Source organism: Xyrauchen texanus, chromosome 10 (assembly GCF_025860055.1).
Source record: "Xyrauchen texanus isolate HMW12.3.18 chromosome 10, RBS_HiC_50CHRs, whole genome shotgun sequence".
Taxonomy (NCBI): domain Eukaryota; kingdom Metazoa; phylum Chordata; class Actinopteri; order Cypriniformes; family Catostomidae; genus Xyrauchen; species Xyrauchen texanus.
In genome coordinates this window covers 34,553,426-34,570,526 of record NC_068285.1, presented here as the reverse complement: position 1 = coordinate 34,570,526, position 17,101 = coordinate 34,553,426, and the positions used below count along the sequence as shown (strand labels likewise).

At 37.2% G+C, this 17,101-nt stretch overlaps 1 protein-coding gene across 5 annotated transcripts in view; it reads left to right on the top strand.

Moving 5' to 3' along the window:
- Nucleotides 1-16,172, top strand: part of fam49al (family with sequence similarity 49 member A, like) — a 39,525-nt gene extending 23,353 nt beyond the window's left edge. For 2 of the 5 annotated variants that reach the window (XM_052135935.1, XM_052135934.1), the window contains 10 exons: nt 990-1,069; nt 6,182-6,303; nt 6,999-7,104; nt 9,712-9,848; nt 10,686-10,763; nt 10,928-11,044; nt 11,185-11,264; nt 11,420-11,546; nt 12,421-12,491; nt 14,015-16,171. In XM_052135935.1, the coding sequence (XP_051991895.1) occupies nt 997-1,069; nt 6,182-6,303; nt 6,999-7,104; nt 9,712-9,848; nt 10,686-10,763; nt 10,928-11,044; nt 11,185-11,264; nt 11,420-11,546; nt 12,421-12,491; nt 14,015-14,078 (975 nt within the window). In that variant the 5' untranslated portion in view covers nt 990-996 and the 3' untranslated portion in view covers nt 14,079-16,171. Of the gene's footprint in view, nt 1-403; nt 485-989; nt 1,070-6,181; nt 6,304-6,998; nt 7,105-9,711; nt 9,849-10,685; nt 10,764-10,927; nt 11,045-11,184; nt 11,265-11,419; nt 11,547-12,420; nt 12,492-14,014 lie in introns of those variants that run through there. The other 3 variants (XM_052135932.1, XM_052135933.1, XM_052135931.1) reach the window with 2 other exon arrangements.
- Nucleotides 16,173-17,101: the final 929 nt, after the last annotated feature.

Here is a 17,101-nt window from a genome sequence, read left to right as displayed (position 1 = left end):
TAAACCTAGTTGTCATGGCAACTGAATAAACAAAACCTCGCCTGGTCAATATTTACTTGTCAAGTGCAAGTCAAACAGAAACTAAAAGAAAGAAAGACATTATATTTATTTTTATTAAAATTTAACTAAAGTACATTTAAATTTTGTGCGATCTACCAGCATTGCCTTTGCGATCGACTGGTAGATCGTGATCGACGTATTGGGCACCCCTGCTGTATATATGTATATATATATATATATATATATATATATATATATATATATATATATATATTATTTGAATGTAAGTATTATTAAATGATACAAATTATATCATAAATACAATTGCAAATATAAACATAATAATAATTGAAAGTGATTGAGACATACTTTGATGTTCCACTATATTTTCAGAGTTTGGACGTGAACTTTATGTCCACCTGCTGGCGGAATCTCCAAACTGCAAATGCAGGAATCAAGTTTAGACTTTGCACTGAGAATAGAGGTGCTTCTCAAATATCTGGAAAATGCACCACTTCATTTACATACAATACCCACATTCTGTGTGCATACACCCACAGTTAGTGCAAAAACTCCCATCCAAGCCCACTTGCACTTTGTGCTTTCACAAAAATTGGATAAGACACAGCATATGCTCATTGCACATAGCGCCGTGCTTAGTACAGTCAAGACAATAGAGCCATATGTCTTGTTTTCAGAGAAATTGAACAAAATGTAACCTTTGTGAGGTTTATTCTTAAAATAGAACAAACTATTTGCCAATGCGGTAATAAAAATATATTTGTTTTCCTTTTAAATCTTATGTCACTTTGCTTTTCAAGTAAATGTATCTTGTTTTAAGGATGCTTAAATATTTTAACAGGAAGAAAAGGAGTAAGAAAATTATCTTATACAGTGTAGACTCCACACACACATTGACATAAACACACACCCGACACCAGACACACCAGCCTCCCATGACCCACATGCTTCTCCATTCTCTGTTTCAGGGGGAACATGGGAAATCTGCTGAAACAGCTGGCATGCGCCGAACTTGAGCATGGCTCAATAGTTTTCCTTGACTTTGAACGTGAGACCATCAGCTTCTTATGTTTTGAGTTTTGTTTTCTTTCCCATTTAATCATTGGTTCCTCCTCATCCACTGTCCTCTACATTTTCACTTCCTTTTCTGCGCCATCCCTATTTTTGTGCATCAATGCCTGGCATTCAAGAGTTTTCTCTGTGACCTCAAATTGTGACATTACTTTTTCACCTTTCACCAGTACTGCTGTGATCTGCAGAGCTATAGGCCATCTTACGGATGCCATGCTTTTTTCAGCAGTTAATGTGGGGTGGAAAGCATAATCACAATCTTAACCAACTTTCATTATCTCCTTTTTTCACACCAAACCTTTGCAGACTTGTAAAGTGTGTTGGCTCCATAATCTGTTCCTGTATATTCTTGAGCAACTGGATGTGTGTGTGTGTGTGTGTGTGTGTGTGTGTGTGTGTGTGTGTGTGTGTGTGTGTGCATTATTAACCGGTCTGAAGGGTTTAAGGAAGTGGGAATGGAAGCTGCCGTTTGAAAGGGGAGCCTCAATTTCCTTTTTCTCTGATGTTGTGTTCCCTTTTAACACTTACCTAAGCACTTCTCTCCCTCCTGAGTAATCATTCCTTTTATGACACCTCTAACAGCTCCATGCCTAACATCTCCTTCTTTATAGAGGACATAAACTTCCATACATCAAGTGGGAACCCCCGGATGATTTAAAATGTTTGTTGTTCAGTTAGAATAAAACGTATGCTGTTCTTATGCTGCCTTCACATACTATCAGAATTATAATAAATACGAGTTCCCTATTTGGAAGTTGCACATGAACAACCCCTCAAGTTGTTATTACGACAAGGAAACTTCAAGATAATTTTGAGATTTGGGAGAAGACATACATTTTCAACATGGTGGAGGAGAATACAGTTTCTGTGGTGAATGACAAAAAGGTTGAATTATTTTTTCTTAAATGGTCATACGCTTTAATTAAATCAATAACCATTTGATGCAAATTGGAGATTTTTTACACAGTGAAAATAGCATGTATCTCACAAAAAAATTCCATTATTGTCAACCAGCTGACAATTGATATTACAATATCAAAATAAGAGTTCCCCAAGAAACATGCAAGAATGAATCTTGAACGTGTATTACGACTTTATAAGTGGGAAGTAGGATAATCCAATAGAATTTGATGGCAGCTTTAGTCCAAAGTATATTAGTTAAATTGGTGAGAGACTGGTCTGTAATTCATTACAGCAGAATTATCTCTGACTTGAGGTGTGTCGGTTTGACTGAGGTCTAAGCAGGTGAATTTCATAATAATTGTCAGAACAAAGTCCAGATCATGTTTTGTCCCAAAATCAAAAGAAAGAAAGAAAGAAAAAAAAAATATACCATGCATTCCAAGGAAATGAAGGACCAGTTTAGGAACATTAGGATTTTTGCATTGTGAAATTTTTATGAAAATCATAATACAATAAATAAATAAATATTGCAGTAATGAATGAATAAATAAATTATGAATTCAATTAATAGATTGATTTATAAAATAAAAAAATAAGATTCAAGAAGAGAAAAAAAAGATTCAACAACATTAAAGGAATAGTTCACCCAAAAATGTCAATTCTCTCATCATTTACTCACTCTCATGCCATTCCAGATGTGTATAACTTTTTGTCTTCTACTGAACACAAACAAAGATTTTTAGAAACAATCTCTCAGCTCTGTTAGTCCATACTATGCAAGTTAATGGTGAACAGATGTAAAAGTGTAAGTGGATATTTAGAGTTAAAAAAAGGACTTACATTTTTATCAGTTTCTCACCCACACCTATTATATTGCTTCTTATGATTTAGATTTAACCACTGGAGTCATATGAATTTCATTGATGCTTCCTTTATTTGATTTTTAAAGCTACAAATGTCTGATCACCATTAATTTGCATTGTATGGACCAACTGAGATGAGATATTTTTTTCTAAAAATCTTCATTTGAGTTCTGCAGAAGAAAGAAAGTCATACACATCAAATTACTTAAAAAGCAGAAACCTGGGTAGCACAGTGGTAAAGACGCTGACACCTGGAGTCGCGAGTTTGAATCCAGGGCATGCTGAACCAAATTGGCCCGGTTGCTAGGGAGGGTAGAGTCACATGGAGTAACCTCCTTGTGGTCACTATAATGTGGTTTGCTCTTGGTGGGGCAAGTGGTGAGTTGTGCACGGATGCTGCGGTGGATGGCGTGAAGCCTCCAGCTTTGTCTCCGCAGTAATGCGCTCAACAAACCACGTGATAAGATGCACAGGTTGAGGGTCTCAGACACAGAAGCAACTGTCACTGCACCACCACGAGGACTTAAAAGTGCATTGGGCTTTCCAAATTGGGTGAAAAAGTGGAAAAAATTAGATAAAAAGCAGAAGAGAATTAGAAATTAAATCTTTTTTTTCTATCTATCTATCTGTCTGTCTGTCTGTCTATCTATCTATCTGTGTGTCAATCTGAATAAAAAAATGAACATCTCAAATACAAGTCATATTGGCACAGAAATGGGAGATAAAAAAACATAAGCCTTTAAATCTGAGCTCTAAAATCAAATACTTACTACTACAAAGCTTACTTAATAGCATTCAAATAAAATATTATACAGTATTATAATTAAATATTATTATATTTTATTTTAAACATTGACAATTTGGCTATTTATGTTTTAATTTTTAATCAGAATTTAGAGAGAAATGGCTTCATTCAAAGTTTCAGCCTCTCAATAGCTATTAGTAAATAGTTATTATTACATCTTTTATTTTCAGAAAACAGTGTTTCTCTCCATACCACAAAATCCCATCCGTTCTTTGAAGATCACAGGCAGCATGAGCAAACAGAACCTGAGGTGACACAGCTGACAGGATCCCAGTTACAATTACACTCAAGTGTTGTGTGTGTTTGTTTGTATGTATGCACAGGCTTGGGGTAAGCACTGATGTATGTTTGCTCAGCTGATAGCATCATGGCCATCAGCCACAAACATCTACGTGCAAATTCATTCAAACAAGCACACAAAACAGATGGAAAGAGTGGGAGAAAGACAGGGAAAATGCATTATGGGCTTCTGATAGAGATAATTGCTTCCATCTACATTACAGCCCCTCCGTTTGGGTAGCGGAGTGCACAGTAAATCAGGCAGGGAGACGTATTCCTTCACGTGGATCACTTATCATGCAGAGAGAAGCTTTGGGAGACAAGGGAAATCTGATCCGTGAAAGACCTTGAATGACTGCATCACCCAAAATGCCCCCTACTGCAGTTTTCACACCGCATAGCACAAAATCCGTTGTTGAAAAATAAAATCTGTGGGTAAAACAGAGGGGTTAAACAGAGTTCAACCAAAAATACAAATTCTGTCATCATTTGCTCACCATCATGTTTATCCAAACCCATACAGTTTAATTTTTTAGTGGCACACAAAAAGACAATTTTGAGGTATCTTCACACAGGTCTTTTCCATACAGTGATAGTTCATAGTGACCACATCTGTAAAGCTTCACTAAAGAAGCCTTCTATGGCATGTGCACTAAATTTAAAGTCTTCTGAAGTCATGTGATTGCTTTGAGTATGGAACAGACTGAAATTTGAGTCATTATTCACTGATAATCTTCTCCCTCAATGAGCTGTTCGAGAACCACTGCAACCGCAATATTAGTTTACAACAAAATATGAAGTGTCACTTGTAACAATTTTCATTTCAAGCATGCTCTTGACTGACACTATTGTTGACTTGGAAAACAAGTACAAACTTTGGAATAAAAATCATTAGGGTCAAAATTGTTTGGTGTGGTAGAAATGATGAACTATAGGACAGTAATATATAATAAAATAATTTATTAAAATAATTTAGTGATTGTGTCAACATTTTAAACATGTAATAATTAGTATTTTTATCATGGATTTTCATAGTTACAAATTAAAGGTATGGGTCTGGGACATGGCTGAAAAGTTTCATAAATATTTCATTACAAAATTCCATTTAATTGAACTGAGTAATCTTTAACAAATGTATTCAAGTTTTATTCATTTTTTTAAGAATCCTAAATTAAGTTTTTTGAATTTAGTTTTGAAATTAAAACAAGTCAATCTTAAAAATAGGCAAACATATTTTTTATGCATTTGCCAATTTAGTGCATGAGTCATGAAGTTTTTCCTGTCATTTTTGGATTTTAACAGCTGTGGTCACTAAGTCACTGGTGTTGTATGGAAAAGTAATGCATGTAGATTCCATTAGATTTCCTCAAGACAGAAAGTGATACATGCTTGGACATGAATATACTGAAGTCTACCATGACACAATATTTGATTCAGTAGGACATTCACAAACTGCACCTTTGTTGTTTCGGTTTATTAATCAAATCTCTGCAGTGCTTGCTGTGTTGGAAGCTTGCACTACTCTTTAAACCCATCCTAGTCTTGCCTGCGACTTTTAATGGAGTTATTTCATCATTTTCCAAGCATTGGCCTTTCATTGACATTACCAGATATGTTAAAATCAACCCCAACAAATTCTGACACACATCAACTCCTAAATCCTGCCCATGTACTCAGAATAACACTATCATCATTACCAGATTAATCCATGAGGATTTATGGTTCCTGTCTTTCAAAGCCCTTGCAAAGAGATTTCTCCCTCTGGGTGCCAAAAGCAGAGATGATAATCCAATATAAACCCCCAATTTAACTCACACCCATCAAGTCCCTTGAAGCTGTTTTACTATCATTATTACTTCTTCCCTGCAGAAAAAAACAAAAAACAATCTAATTGTTCTTGTTGCCTGGACAAGCTGGTGTTCAGCTGGTCTTTCAGCCGTATACCTGACCTAAACCCCTCTAAAACCAGCAAAAAGACCAACCTGACCAGGCTGGCAGGCTTGGTACATTTGCATAATCAACTGACTGGAAAACATTCCAATTGAACCAAATCAAAGCTTTTACCTGATAATATAATGGAAATGATAACAGCAAATGTGACAAAGGTGATATTCTGTATAACTCAGGTTGGCTAAGGAATTGTAGGAGGACAGCATATGATTGATCTCTATCTTTTATGCATGAATTAAAAAGACTATCACATTCTAATAACCCAACTCTATCTGGTATCTGTCCACAGATGCCCAGCCCACAGAGGCGGAGACAGCCGTATGGAACCAGGTTAGTGCCGTGCTGGAAGAGGCCCATGGGATACTGGCAGAGTTACAGTCTTACAATGGAGCGGGACAAGAAATAAGAGAGGTGTGGCTACTGTGTGACTCTTAAAAATATATATGTTTTGACATTTTCTGAAAACATTTTCTGCCGTTAAGGTTGCCAGTGTATTCTTGCGGAGTTGCTAGGTAGTTTCTAAGGTGCTCTGGACAGTTACCGGGTGTTTGCTTACTGGCCTTAGTCAAAACAACCCACCCCCAAGCCTCACTATGAATTCGGTGACAAAAGATTGAAAGTTTTCCCGCTGAAATTGGTCTGTACCTACCAGAATTCAAAGCACTGCCCCCAGTGGTCACAGCTGGAAATGCTGTTAAATGTATGGGCACATGTGAGCTCCAGTTACCGGGTGAAATGTCTATTAAAGTGGTGCCAAATGCAAGTTTTTTTTTTTGTTGTTGCTGTAAATTATGTTATACAGTCAACAGGAATACATATTTTACTAACCATATGCTAGCCCAACCCTAAACATGGAGTGAAAATGTAATCTTTGAGCAAATATTCAACCTGCGAACTGTGCTTATCATTGTTTATGTGAATTTGATTACTTCCTGGTTTCAACAAGACTCAAACCTGTGTCGTAGCAAATACTTGGAGATAGTGATTTGAGCAAACCATAACCAGAAGGAAGGAAGGAAGGATGGATGGATGGATGGATGGATAGATAGAACAGCTTTAGGTTTTGAAGTGTCTTTTAAAGGGTTCTTGCTTGTCCTTCTCTTCAGGCAATTCAGAACCCCAATGACCTCCAGCTGCAGGAGAAAGCGTGGAATGCTGTCTGCCCCCTGGTGGCCAAACTCAAGAGGTTCTATGAGTTCTCACTCAGGCTAGGTAAGTGGGTGGCCATCTTTTTCCATTCGTCTTTTTTATAGTCACGGAACAGGTCTTGCGTGCCAGAGTCATCCAACACGTGCTTGTATCCGTTTCTCTCCTCCTCTGTAGCTGAACTCGTAAAGGGTTGTCATGGCAACTGTGGCAACAGGGCATAAAGGCGGCCGAGTTTGTGCCTCCCATGCATTCTGACAATACACTAGACAAGTTTCCTAGTCGATAGATTGCCACTTTTTTAGAGGCAGTACTGACTAGTGAGAAATGCAGATCTCCAGGCAGACAGACTACATGGAGATAAGCTATCCGTGCCGTGCTACTGTATCATAGTGACTCCGAGGAAGAAAAAAGCCCCACCCTCAACACATCCTTATATCCGCAATATCAGGTCCCTGGCTAATAGAGTCAGGTTTCTCAGTGGGCCTCCAGATAAAACATATCAGCTCTTTATTTATAGTAAGTCTGTTGCATATTTCATGATAGGAAAAGATAGCCCCTCTGGAGACATACTTAGGCTTACTAATGACATTCAGATATGGCTCAGCTCTGATGGTGTAGCTGCACACCTTTAAGTCACCAAACAGGAAGCAAATGCTGAGAGCTGTACACCAGTAGTGAGTGCAGCACAGACCAAATGCACAGATTGCAATCTGTCTCAGTAAGAGACTGATTGGTTTAGATAACAGTAATGTAGTGACTATGTTGATAAGACGCTGCATTAACACTGCTTTATGATATTACTATGATTTGGTTTCAAAAGGAACTGCGGTTTTAAAAGCAGCTATTGTAACCACAAAAATACATTAATGATCATGACACATGATTTTAAACCTGCCTAAGCTGGTCTAGATAATTTAAGATAGTTTAGCTGATCTCCCAGACTAATCTTATAGTGAAATCGGAAACAGTGGGTTTACTTTTCTTTAACTAAAATCGGTCTGTGCTTACTGAAATGCAAAACACTGCTCCCAGTGGTCAAAGCGTTAAGTTTTGTTGGGCTTTCGGCTACGTGTGAGCTCCATGGAGGGGCGCCAAAGTCGTGAAGCGAGTTGTTTTCAGTTGTACAGGCAGCAATTCAGTGAAGAGAAATGCATATTTTATGAACTGAACTCCTTAACCAACATTCCAAACCTAACCATCCATAGTAAAACTGTAATGTTAGGGGGGAAAATGCAACCTCCGAATTGCGCTCTTCACTGATTGTGTATGCAATTACTAACTGGTTTCAAAGTGGTATCCAAATCCGTGTCTCCCACATTGCTAATGCAACACGCTTGCGGTCAAGCCACTGGGTAAGTTAAAGTGTTGGAGCCGCTGCAAACATGTCTGATGGGAGATGGCACTTGGAGTCAACTTCATGTGGCCGATCCTAGGATATTGGAAGTATCGGAAACAACATGTTGACCTCCATGTGATCATGTCGGTCCCAGCTTGGTCAAACTGGTGTTCAGCTGGTCTTCCAGCCTAACAGCTGACAAGCGCCCAAAACTTGTCTAAGACCAACAAACCAGACCAGCTTACAAGGAATCGGCTTAGGCTGGATTAATTTTGAATTAATTTTCTTATTTTCAGCCTGCAAAAAAATATTTTCAAGACAAATATTTTTTTCTTGTTTCAAGTCTAAAGTTCACTCAGTTTTGTCAGATTTCTCATAAAACAAGACTTAATGGAATAGTTCACCCAAAAAAAAAAATTATTTGCTGATCACACTCAGCCATCCGAGATGTATATGACCTTCTTTCTTCATCAGTAAAGGATTTAAGATTTTTAGGAAAGTATCCCAGGTTTTTAGCTTCATCCAATGCAAGTGAATGGACACCAATTTTTTATTTAAAGTTAAAAACATTTTAATTAGCTATTTGTTTTTCACATAAACATATCAATTCACTTCCCAAGACATTACTTAACTGACTGGAGTTGTGTGGATTACTTTGATGCTGATTAAAATCCACACTAAAACCAAGCAACTTTGAAGCTCAGTATATACTGCAGTTGTTGATGATCATGACCATTAGGAACACAACTACCAATATTCGAGGATATATGCGACACCTACATCGCACCCCCTATCCCCTACCTTCCCCCTTGCAGGTTTTCGCCTTTTATATGGTGTACCTATGCGTTGCATTCATTGCATATCTGGTTTTTGTGCCTCTGATGACATCACATACTGTAGTTTGGAGTCATTAATGCTTGAATCAGCTGTGCTTTCCAACATTGTTCAGTACCTAAGCAACCCCAAGGGGATCACAGGTTTTAATGCTAAATTGCAGCAATTACTAAAATACAAAAGGGAGGGTTCAATGTGAATAGAATGGAAACTGTTTTGCTGGTAACTATGGCGATGAAGAACGCATATTGCAGTGTTGCGTTATTGGTACATTATACTTGTATAACTGGTGGTTTTCAAATTGCATGAAAGGACAGATGTGTTTGGAACAAAACAGATGATAGAATTACTTTATGGAAAACTGTGAATGATTTTTGAAACTAATTAAAATAAGATACAAAGAGCTCCAGGGTTGCTTATTATATATATATATAAATAAATAAAATTATAAAATCATTCAAAGTGCCATAATAAAATCTGGAATCAATATCTCTTTCCAGAGAATGCCCTGCGCAGTCTTTTGGAGGCCCTAACTAGCCCACCCTACGCTCCCATGCAGCATCTGGAGAGAGAACAAGCACTCGCCAAACAGTTTGCAGAAATCCTGCACTTCACTCTCAGCTTTGACGAGCTTAAGGTGAGTTTCACGTAAAATATCTAGGCTTACTCTCAGTTTTCCTCTTCTTTTGGGTGTTCTCTGAGAGACAACAACAGTAAAAATTCTGGTCTTGATGGGAATGAATATGAGGCTGCGATGGATAGACTTGCAGCCTGTTCAATGAGTTGTACTGTTGCTTAAATTGGCGTTGATTATTCAGCTGACAAATAATTGAAAAAAAAAAAGCATCTTTATAAATATTTTCAGTGGACTAAAAACTTAGAAGCGCCTGAGAAAACCTGAGTTGAGAAAATTCAATGTGATCTAGGACCTTTGTACAGTGCATGCCACTGAAGAGATTGTAAATCTATCCCTTACGTCCTCATTTTCATTCCCATCAAAAATTAAAGGTGCACTCAGCTACTTTTTGTTTGTGTCAACTTGGACTTGCAGTGACACCTAGTGGTGTGGAGGCAGTATCATACAAAATCAATCATTTTCAGTTACAGATGCCATTGTAGAAATTCAGTATACACAACCAGCCATGATTCATTTTAATCCAAGAGTGAAAGTGTCCAATAACATGACTTTTAATGAGATTAAGCAAGTAGTATTCAGCTGGTCATGTGATTCCAAAATGACAGCCCCCCTGCTCCATGTAGAATAAAACAGCTTTTATAAAGTTACTGATATGACTAGAGTCCTCATCTCAGGTGAGTGGTCATGATTTTATACATATGCTTCAAATTACAATTAAATTCTTTAGGTATAAAAACATTTTATTGGGGGAGATAACACTGTGTGCACCTTCATCTTAAAAGGACATTCTCTTTGAAAACAGTGTTAACATGGCTTTTCTAAACCATGTCTTTGCAGATGACAAATCCAGCCATACAGAATGACTTTAGTTACTACAGGCGGACCATTAGCAGGAATCGGCTGAACAATCAGCAGGTAAGAAGATCAACGACTGCTAAAATACTCAATATACATAAGAGTAAAAACTCTTATAGGATGAGTTTAAGAGTGGTCTGAGAGTACCTTTGAATGCACTTATTTTGCACTCTTGCAAATGACCTTTTTAATGCAACTGAAAAATTAGACGATTTGCATTCCAGTTAGAAGCAGAGAATGAAGTGAATAATGAAATGGCCAATCGGATGTCCCTATTCTATGCTGAAGCCACGCCCATGCTCAAAACCCTGAGCAATGCCACGACTAAGTTTGTGTCAGAGGTAAGTAAAGATTTCATCGCACCCTGTCTTGATTCTCCAAATAAACTTGCATTGGATTTGCCCATAAAACAGCGAAATGCTGTCGTCCTCCAGAGGCTGTAACTGGTATGCTGTTAATGCACATTTACTGTATGTTACAGAACAAGACTTTGCCAATCGAGGACACCACAGATTGCCTGAGCACCATGGCCTGCGTGTGCCGCGTCATGTTGGAGACTCCGTAAGTTCCTCTGATTCAATATCTCAATAAAAGAATGAATGTGTTCAGCATTCACCCTCTCATAAATGGAGCCAACAGCTACCAATATGTAAAGACATAAACGTTTGACATGTTACTTAAGGATTAATCTATTGATCTCCATTCCCTGTTCAAAGAGAATACCGGTGCCGTTTCACCAACACAGACACCATGCTGTTCTGCATGCGTGTGATGGTGGGTGTTATTATCCTTTATGACCACGTTCATCCAGTGGGTGCCTTTGCCAAGACCTCCAAGATTGACGTAAGGCTACAATAATCCTTACTGTTTTCATATATTGAATGAGAACTATATATACTATGTCTAGAGAGTGATAATTGCTGTATATTTTTGAGAATATTACATAATCTAAACGCTTTCTTAAAGGAACAGTGAACCCAAAAATTTATATTCTGACATAATGTACTTACTCTTATATTGTTCCAATCCAACATGAATTTCTAGCTACTGTGAAACACAAAAGGAGATGGTAGTCAAATTATGCACACAGCTTCTGTCTATACAATGTAAGTGAATGGGGACTGATGCTGTTGATTTTTTAAAAATGACAAAAAGCACTTTAAAATGAGTCCATGCAGTTTGTGTACCATAATGCAAGTCTTCTGAAGGCAGAGGAATGAAGCAAAATTTGATCATGTACTGAGAAGCTTCTGCATATTCAAATTTATAAAACTTGCAGTGGATGTAAGACTTTTTGCAAATGATGACTCAAATGATGCTCTTTTACTCACACAAAGACTGACTTTGTAAAATTAAGAGTATAGTGTACAAGCTGTATGGACTACATTTATGATACTTTTTACTTTTTGTAACAGCGTCAGTTGGCATTTACTTTCATTGTATGGGAAAGACTAAGAGCAGCCTGGACAATTCTGCCGAACATCTTTTGAGTAAATGATGGCAGCATTTGCATTTGTAGGTGAACTATCCCTTTAATATACACATATTGTTTTTTTTGTACTGCTAAGTCTGTTTGGAACAGTGCTGAAGGGGTTGGTGGTTGTACCTGCAGGCTTGTGGGTGGGCGTCCATACTCACAGGCGATGAACTGAAGGGGAGGTGGGGGGTGACCTTTCTTTAAAGCTGTATTTTCACATGCATATGTGTTTCTGTGCAGATGAAGGGCTGCATCAAGGTGTTGAAAGAGCAGCCTTCAAACAGTGTTGAGGGACTGTTGAATGCACTGAGGTGAGTGAGGAAGAACAGACTTTTCCTGAAGGTAGAAGAAAACACTTCCCACGTGTTTCTAAAGAATGCGATATAATGACATAATGAAATAATTTACACTCTCTGAACTGTATTGGGATAAAGACAGCTGAAAACCTTTTTATCGCAAAACAGTTTTGAAAAAGCACAATTACAAAAAGGACTATGGTACAATGGAATAAGGTTTGCTTTACCATGCCATGTAAATACCATAGTATATAAAAATGGAAATCAGAGAGATCCTTAGGGTAGACCGGGACTATTTGTCAGGTTTACTGTTAAATGTTTGAACTAGTATTATAAAAAAGTGGATTAACATTTACACTATTATTGCCCAGGAAAAATCTACATTTCATTTTTAGGGACAGTTCACCAAAAAATAAATATTCTCTCACCATTTACTCACTCTCATGCCATCCCATATGTGTATGACTTTCTTTCTTCTGCAGATTACAAAGATTTTAGAAGAATATCTCAGCTCTGTATATCCACACAATGCAAGTGAATGGTGACCAGAAATTTGAAGCTCCAAAAAGCACATAAAGGCAGCATAAACGTAATCCCAGTGGTTAAATCTTAGCCTGCTCTCATGAACATTGTGTGACCATGGCCAAATGTTTGCAAACACAATATTATGTGCCTTATTTCACTGCAGTTTTCTGTGAAATATCCAGCGGGGGGTGCCAAAACCAAATTAAATGTTGTCGCAATAAAGACAAGGTTTTAATGAGTAAAATGTACCTCCCTAACCTAAAACTTTAACCTAAAGCTAAACAGTAGTGATCAAAAATGAAATGAGAGTTACACAAAACAGACATCCTTACCCTTTCCAACACCTGAACCTAACCAATATTGTCAAAAAACAAAATGAGAAATGAAAAGTACATTTTCTGAAGCAACCGCATCATCTCGTATCACTTCTATGACACTCTTGTCTCATGTATCATCTTGCATGCTAGACTGGTCTCTTCTGAGTTCAAAGTTCAACCCTCTATGAGGTGAGCTACTGCAGAAGCTAATCACACAATATGTGTGTATATGTAGATGAGTCTGTAATACAAGCGTTAAATATTCTGAGCAGAGATATTATTCTAAAAATCTTTGTTTGTGTTCAGCAGAAGCAAGTCATACACATCTGGGATGGCATGAGGGTGATTTAATGATGAGAGACTTTATATTTTTGGGTGAACTAATCCTTTTGGAATTAAATTCTTGAACATAAGATTTCACCAAAAACATTCACATTTTGGAGGTATATGAAAAATATTTTAATTCTAGGGTGTTTGAAACCAACATACAAAACCACTCCTAGCACAACAACAAAAAAAAACAAGCATTTGTGCAATTAGACTTTTGAATTGAAACGTTATTCAACTTCCTCCTGGGACAACTAGACCTATATCAATTTCTCCTATATCAAAGTACCATGGTATTACCATCTGATACTATTAATTTACCATGCTACTGCCATGCATGACAATGAAAACCTTCTTTCTTTCATACAGGTATACAACAAGACATTTAAATGATGACAGCACCTCTAAACAAATCAGGGCTCTGCTTCAATGAGAGCAGGAGGAGGAGAGCAAGAGGAAGGTGACAGAGTCAGACTGTCACAGACGATTGGGCTGGCAAATGTGTGCAAAGCAACCTCTGAAACCTGTTTGTTTACAAGAGCGAAATGCAACTTGATCTCAAATTAAATAAGATATTCTAGAATAGAGAAATGAATATATATACACACACACATATATATATATGTATGTGTGTGTGTGTGTGCGTATACACACATTATATATATATATATATAAACACACACACACATACACCGGTGTCAAAAAGTTTGGAATAATGTACAGATTTCGCTCTTATGGAAAGAAATTTGTACTTGTATTTACCAAAGTGGCATTCAACTGATCACAATGTATAGTCAGGACATTAATAACTTTTGAAAAATTACAATTTGAAAAAAAAAATCTGAACTTCTTAAACTACTTCAAAGAGTTCTCACCAAAAAATCCTCCATGTGCAGAAGTGACAGCTTCGGTGACATTTCACCCCACACTTCCTGTAGCACTTGCCATAGATGTGTCTGTCTTGTTGGGCACTTCTCACGCATCTTACAGTCTAGCTGATCCCACAAAAGCTCAATGGGGTCAAGATCCATAACACTCTTTTCCAATTATCTGTTGTCCAATGACTCGGTTTCTTTGCCAACTCAAACATTTTCTTTTTGTTTTTCTGTTTCAAAAGTGGCTTTTTCTTTGCAATTCTTCCCATAAGGCCTGCACCCCTGAGTCTTCAATGTTAAGATTCATTTAATGAACCAAATAGCTTTCAACTGTGTTTGATATAATGACAAGAGATTTTCTAGTATCAAATTAGCAATTTAGCAAGATTACTCAAGGATAAGGAGTTGGAGTGATGGCTGCTGGAAATGGGGCCTGTACTTTTTCAAATTGATGGTGCTGTCTTTGTACTGTACATCAGTAATGTCCTGACTATACTTTGTGATCTGCTGAATGCCACTTTGGCAAATTAAAGTACCAATTTTTTTCCGAAACAGCACAATCTGTACATAATTTCATGATTTTGGCCACCAGTGTGTGTGTGTGTGTTTGTGTGTGTGTGTGTGTGTATATATATATATATATATATATATATAGATTGTTGATGGATCATCATTGTGTGTTGTTTAAAAAAAACACTGGAAGAATAGAGATGTATATGTATAATTAAATAAAAATAAATTAACAAAATTGCAGCCTACCCAATAAAGATAGAAAAACAAAAAACATATTAAACCTTTAAAGATTTGACTTAAATGTACAGTTAAAACCACCAACAAAAATGGTTCATATTCCAATGTATGTCTATAGAGTATTTTTGCACACTTGAAAATGATAGGAATCCCACTTCACATGGCTTAAAACTGTGTACAGTTCAAATCCAATTACATGCATTTAGACTTGATTTGAATAATGATACGCCTCATTATCCTCGATATGCTTCTTTCAATGCAAATGTGGGTTTCCTGAGGAAATTGCAGTCATAACACTTTCTCTCACAAAGTCTGTTACAGAATAAATGTAAAGTTAACATGTGATACACCATACTTGAGATACATTTCTCTGTTGATACAAACAGAAATCAAAAGCGTATGTTTAACAGAGACTGATTTAGGTTTCATAGCTGTATATATTCAGAAAGCACAGGATAGTTTTGTAAAGAAATGATCTTACTCACTAGTGCTGTACAGCAATACCAAGTTGACAAACTGCAGACACAGCAATTTATTTTAAATGCCTTCATACCAATGTATGATATGCTGAAAACATGCTAATTCATCTGTGAAAATTAATGGCCAGTTGTATAAATAATCCTTCAAATTGCTTGAATTTTATCCTCTTGTAAATTTTTGATGTTAAAAAAATCAAAGACTGAGTAAGCCATGAAACTGTATCCCAGACGCGACATATTCTGCCCTGTGCCATAGCTGCTTCTTTTACCACTGCTACTCATTCAGGGTTCTACAGTCTGACTGATAGTCATACACCGATCAGCCACAACATTAAAACCATCTGCCTAATATTTTGTAGGTCTCCCTCGTGCTGCAAAAACAGCACCAACCCACATCTCAGAATAACATTCTGACATATTATTCTTCTCACTATAATTGTACAGAGCGGTTATCTGAGTTACTGTAGACTTTGTCAGTTCAAACCAGTCTGGCCATTCTCTGCTGAACTCTCTCATCAACATGACATTTCCATCAGTAGAACTTGATTTTGGACCCATTCAGAGTAAATTGTAGAGACGGTTGTGTGTTACAGAAATACTCAAATCAGCCCATCTGGCACCAACAATCATGCCACGCTAAAAATCACTGATCACATTGTTCCACATTCTGATGGTTGATGTGAACATTAACTAAAGCTCCTGACCTGTATCTGCATGATTTCATGCACTGTACTGCTGACACATTATTGGCTGATGAGATAATCACATGGATGATTGTTGGTGCCAACAATGTGGGGCAGTTCTGTAAATAGAAACACGTTGTTGATGAGAGAGGTCAACAGAGAACGGCCAGACTGGTTGGAACTGACAAAGTCTACAGTAACTCAGATAACCGCTCTGTACAATTGTAGTGAGAAGAATACAATCTCTGAATGCTATTCTGAGATGCAGGTTGGTGCTGTTTTGGCAGCACGAGGGGGACCTACACAATACTAGGCAGGTGGTTTTAATGTTGTGGCTGATCGTGTATAACAAAAACCATCTGTAGAAAATGATCACGTGTCTAGGAACAAATAGATTTAGCATTGAGAAAGACAACACAGCAATGTTGGATTTGCTTTTCTCTGTAAGCAAAAGCAAATCATTGCCAAATGAAACTGCAACATTGCCTTTTACATGGAGGAGATATGCTGTGACGTTTGGGTGAATATATCCAAAATCAGATGCTTCAAATCTTTCAGATCTTAAAGCTGCAAAAAACTGGTCTTGGTGTAAATAAGATGATTGTCCTGTGTGGAGGCCTAATAAACAGATACAATTTAGATTTTTTTTTCTGACAGAATGACTGTATT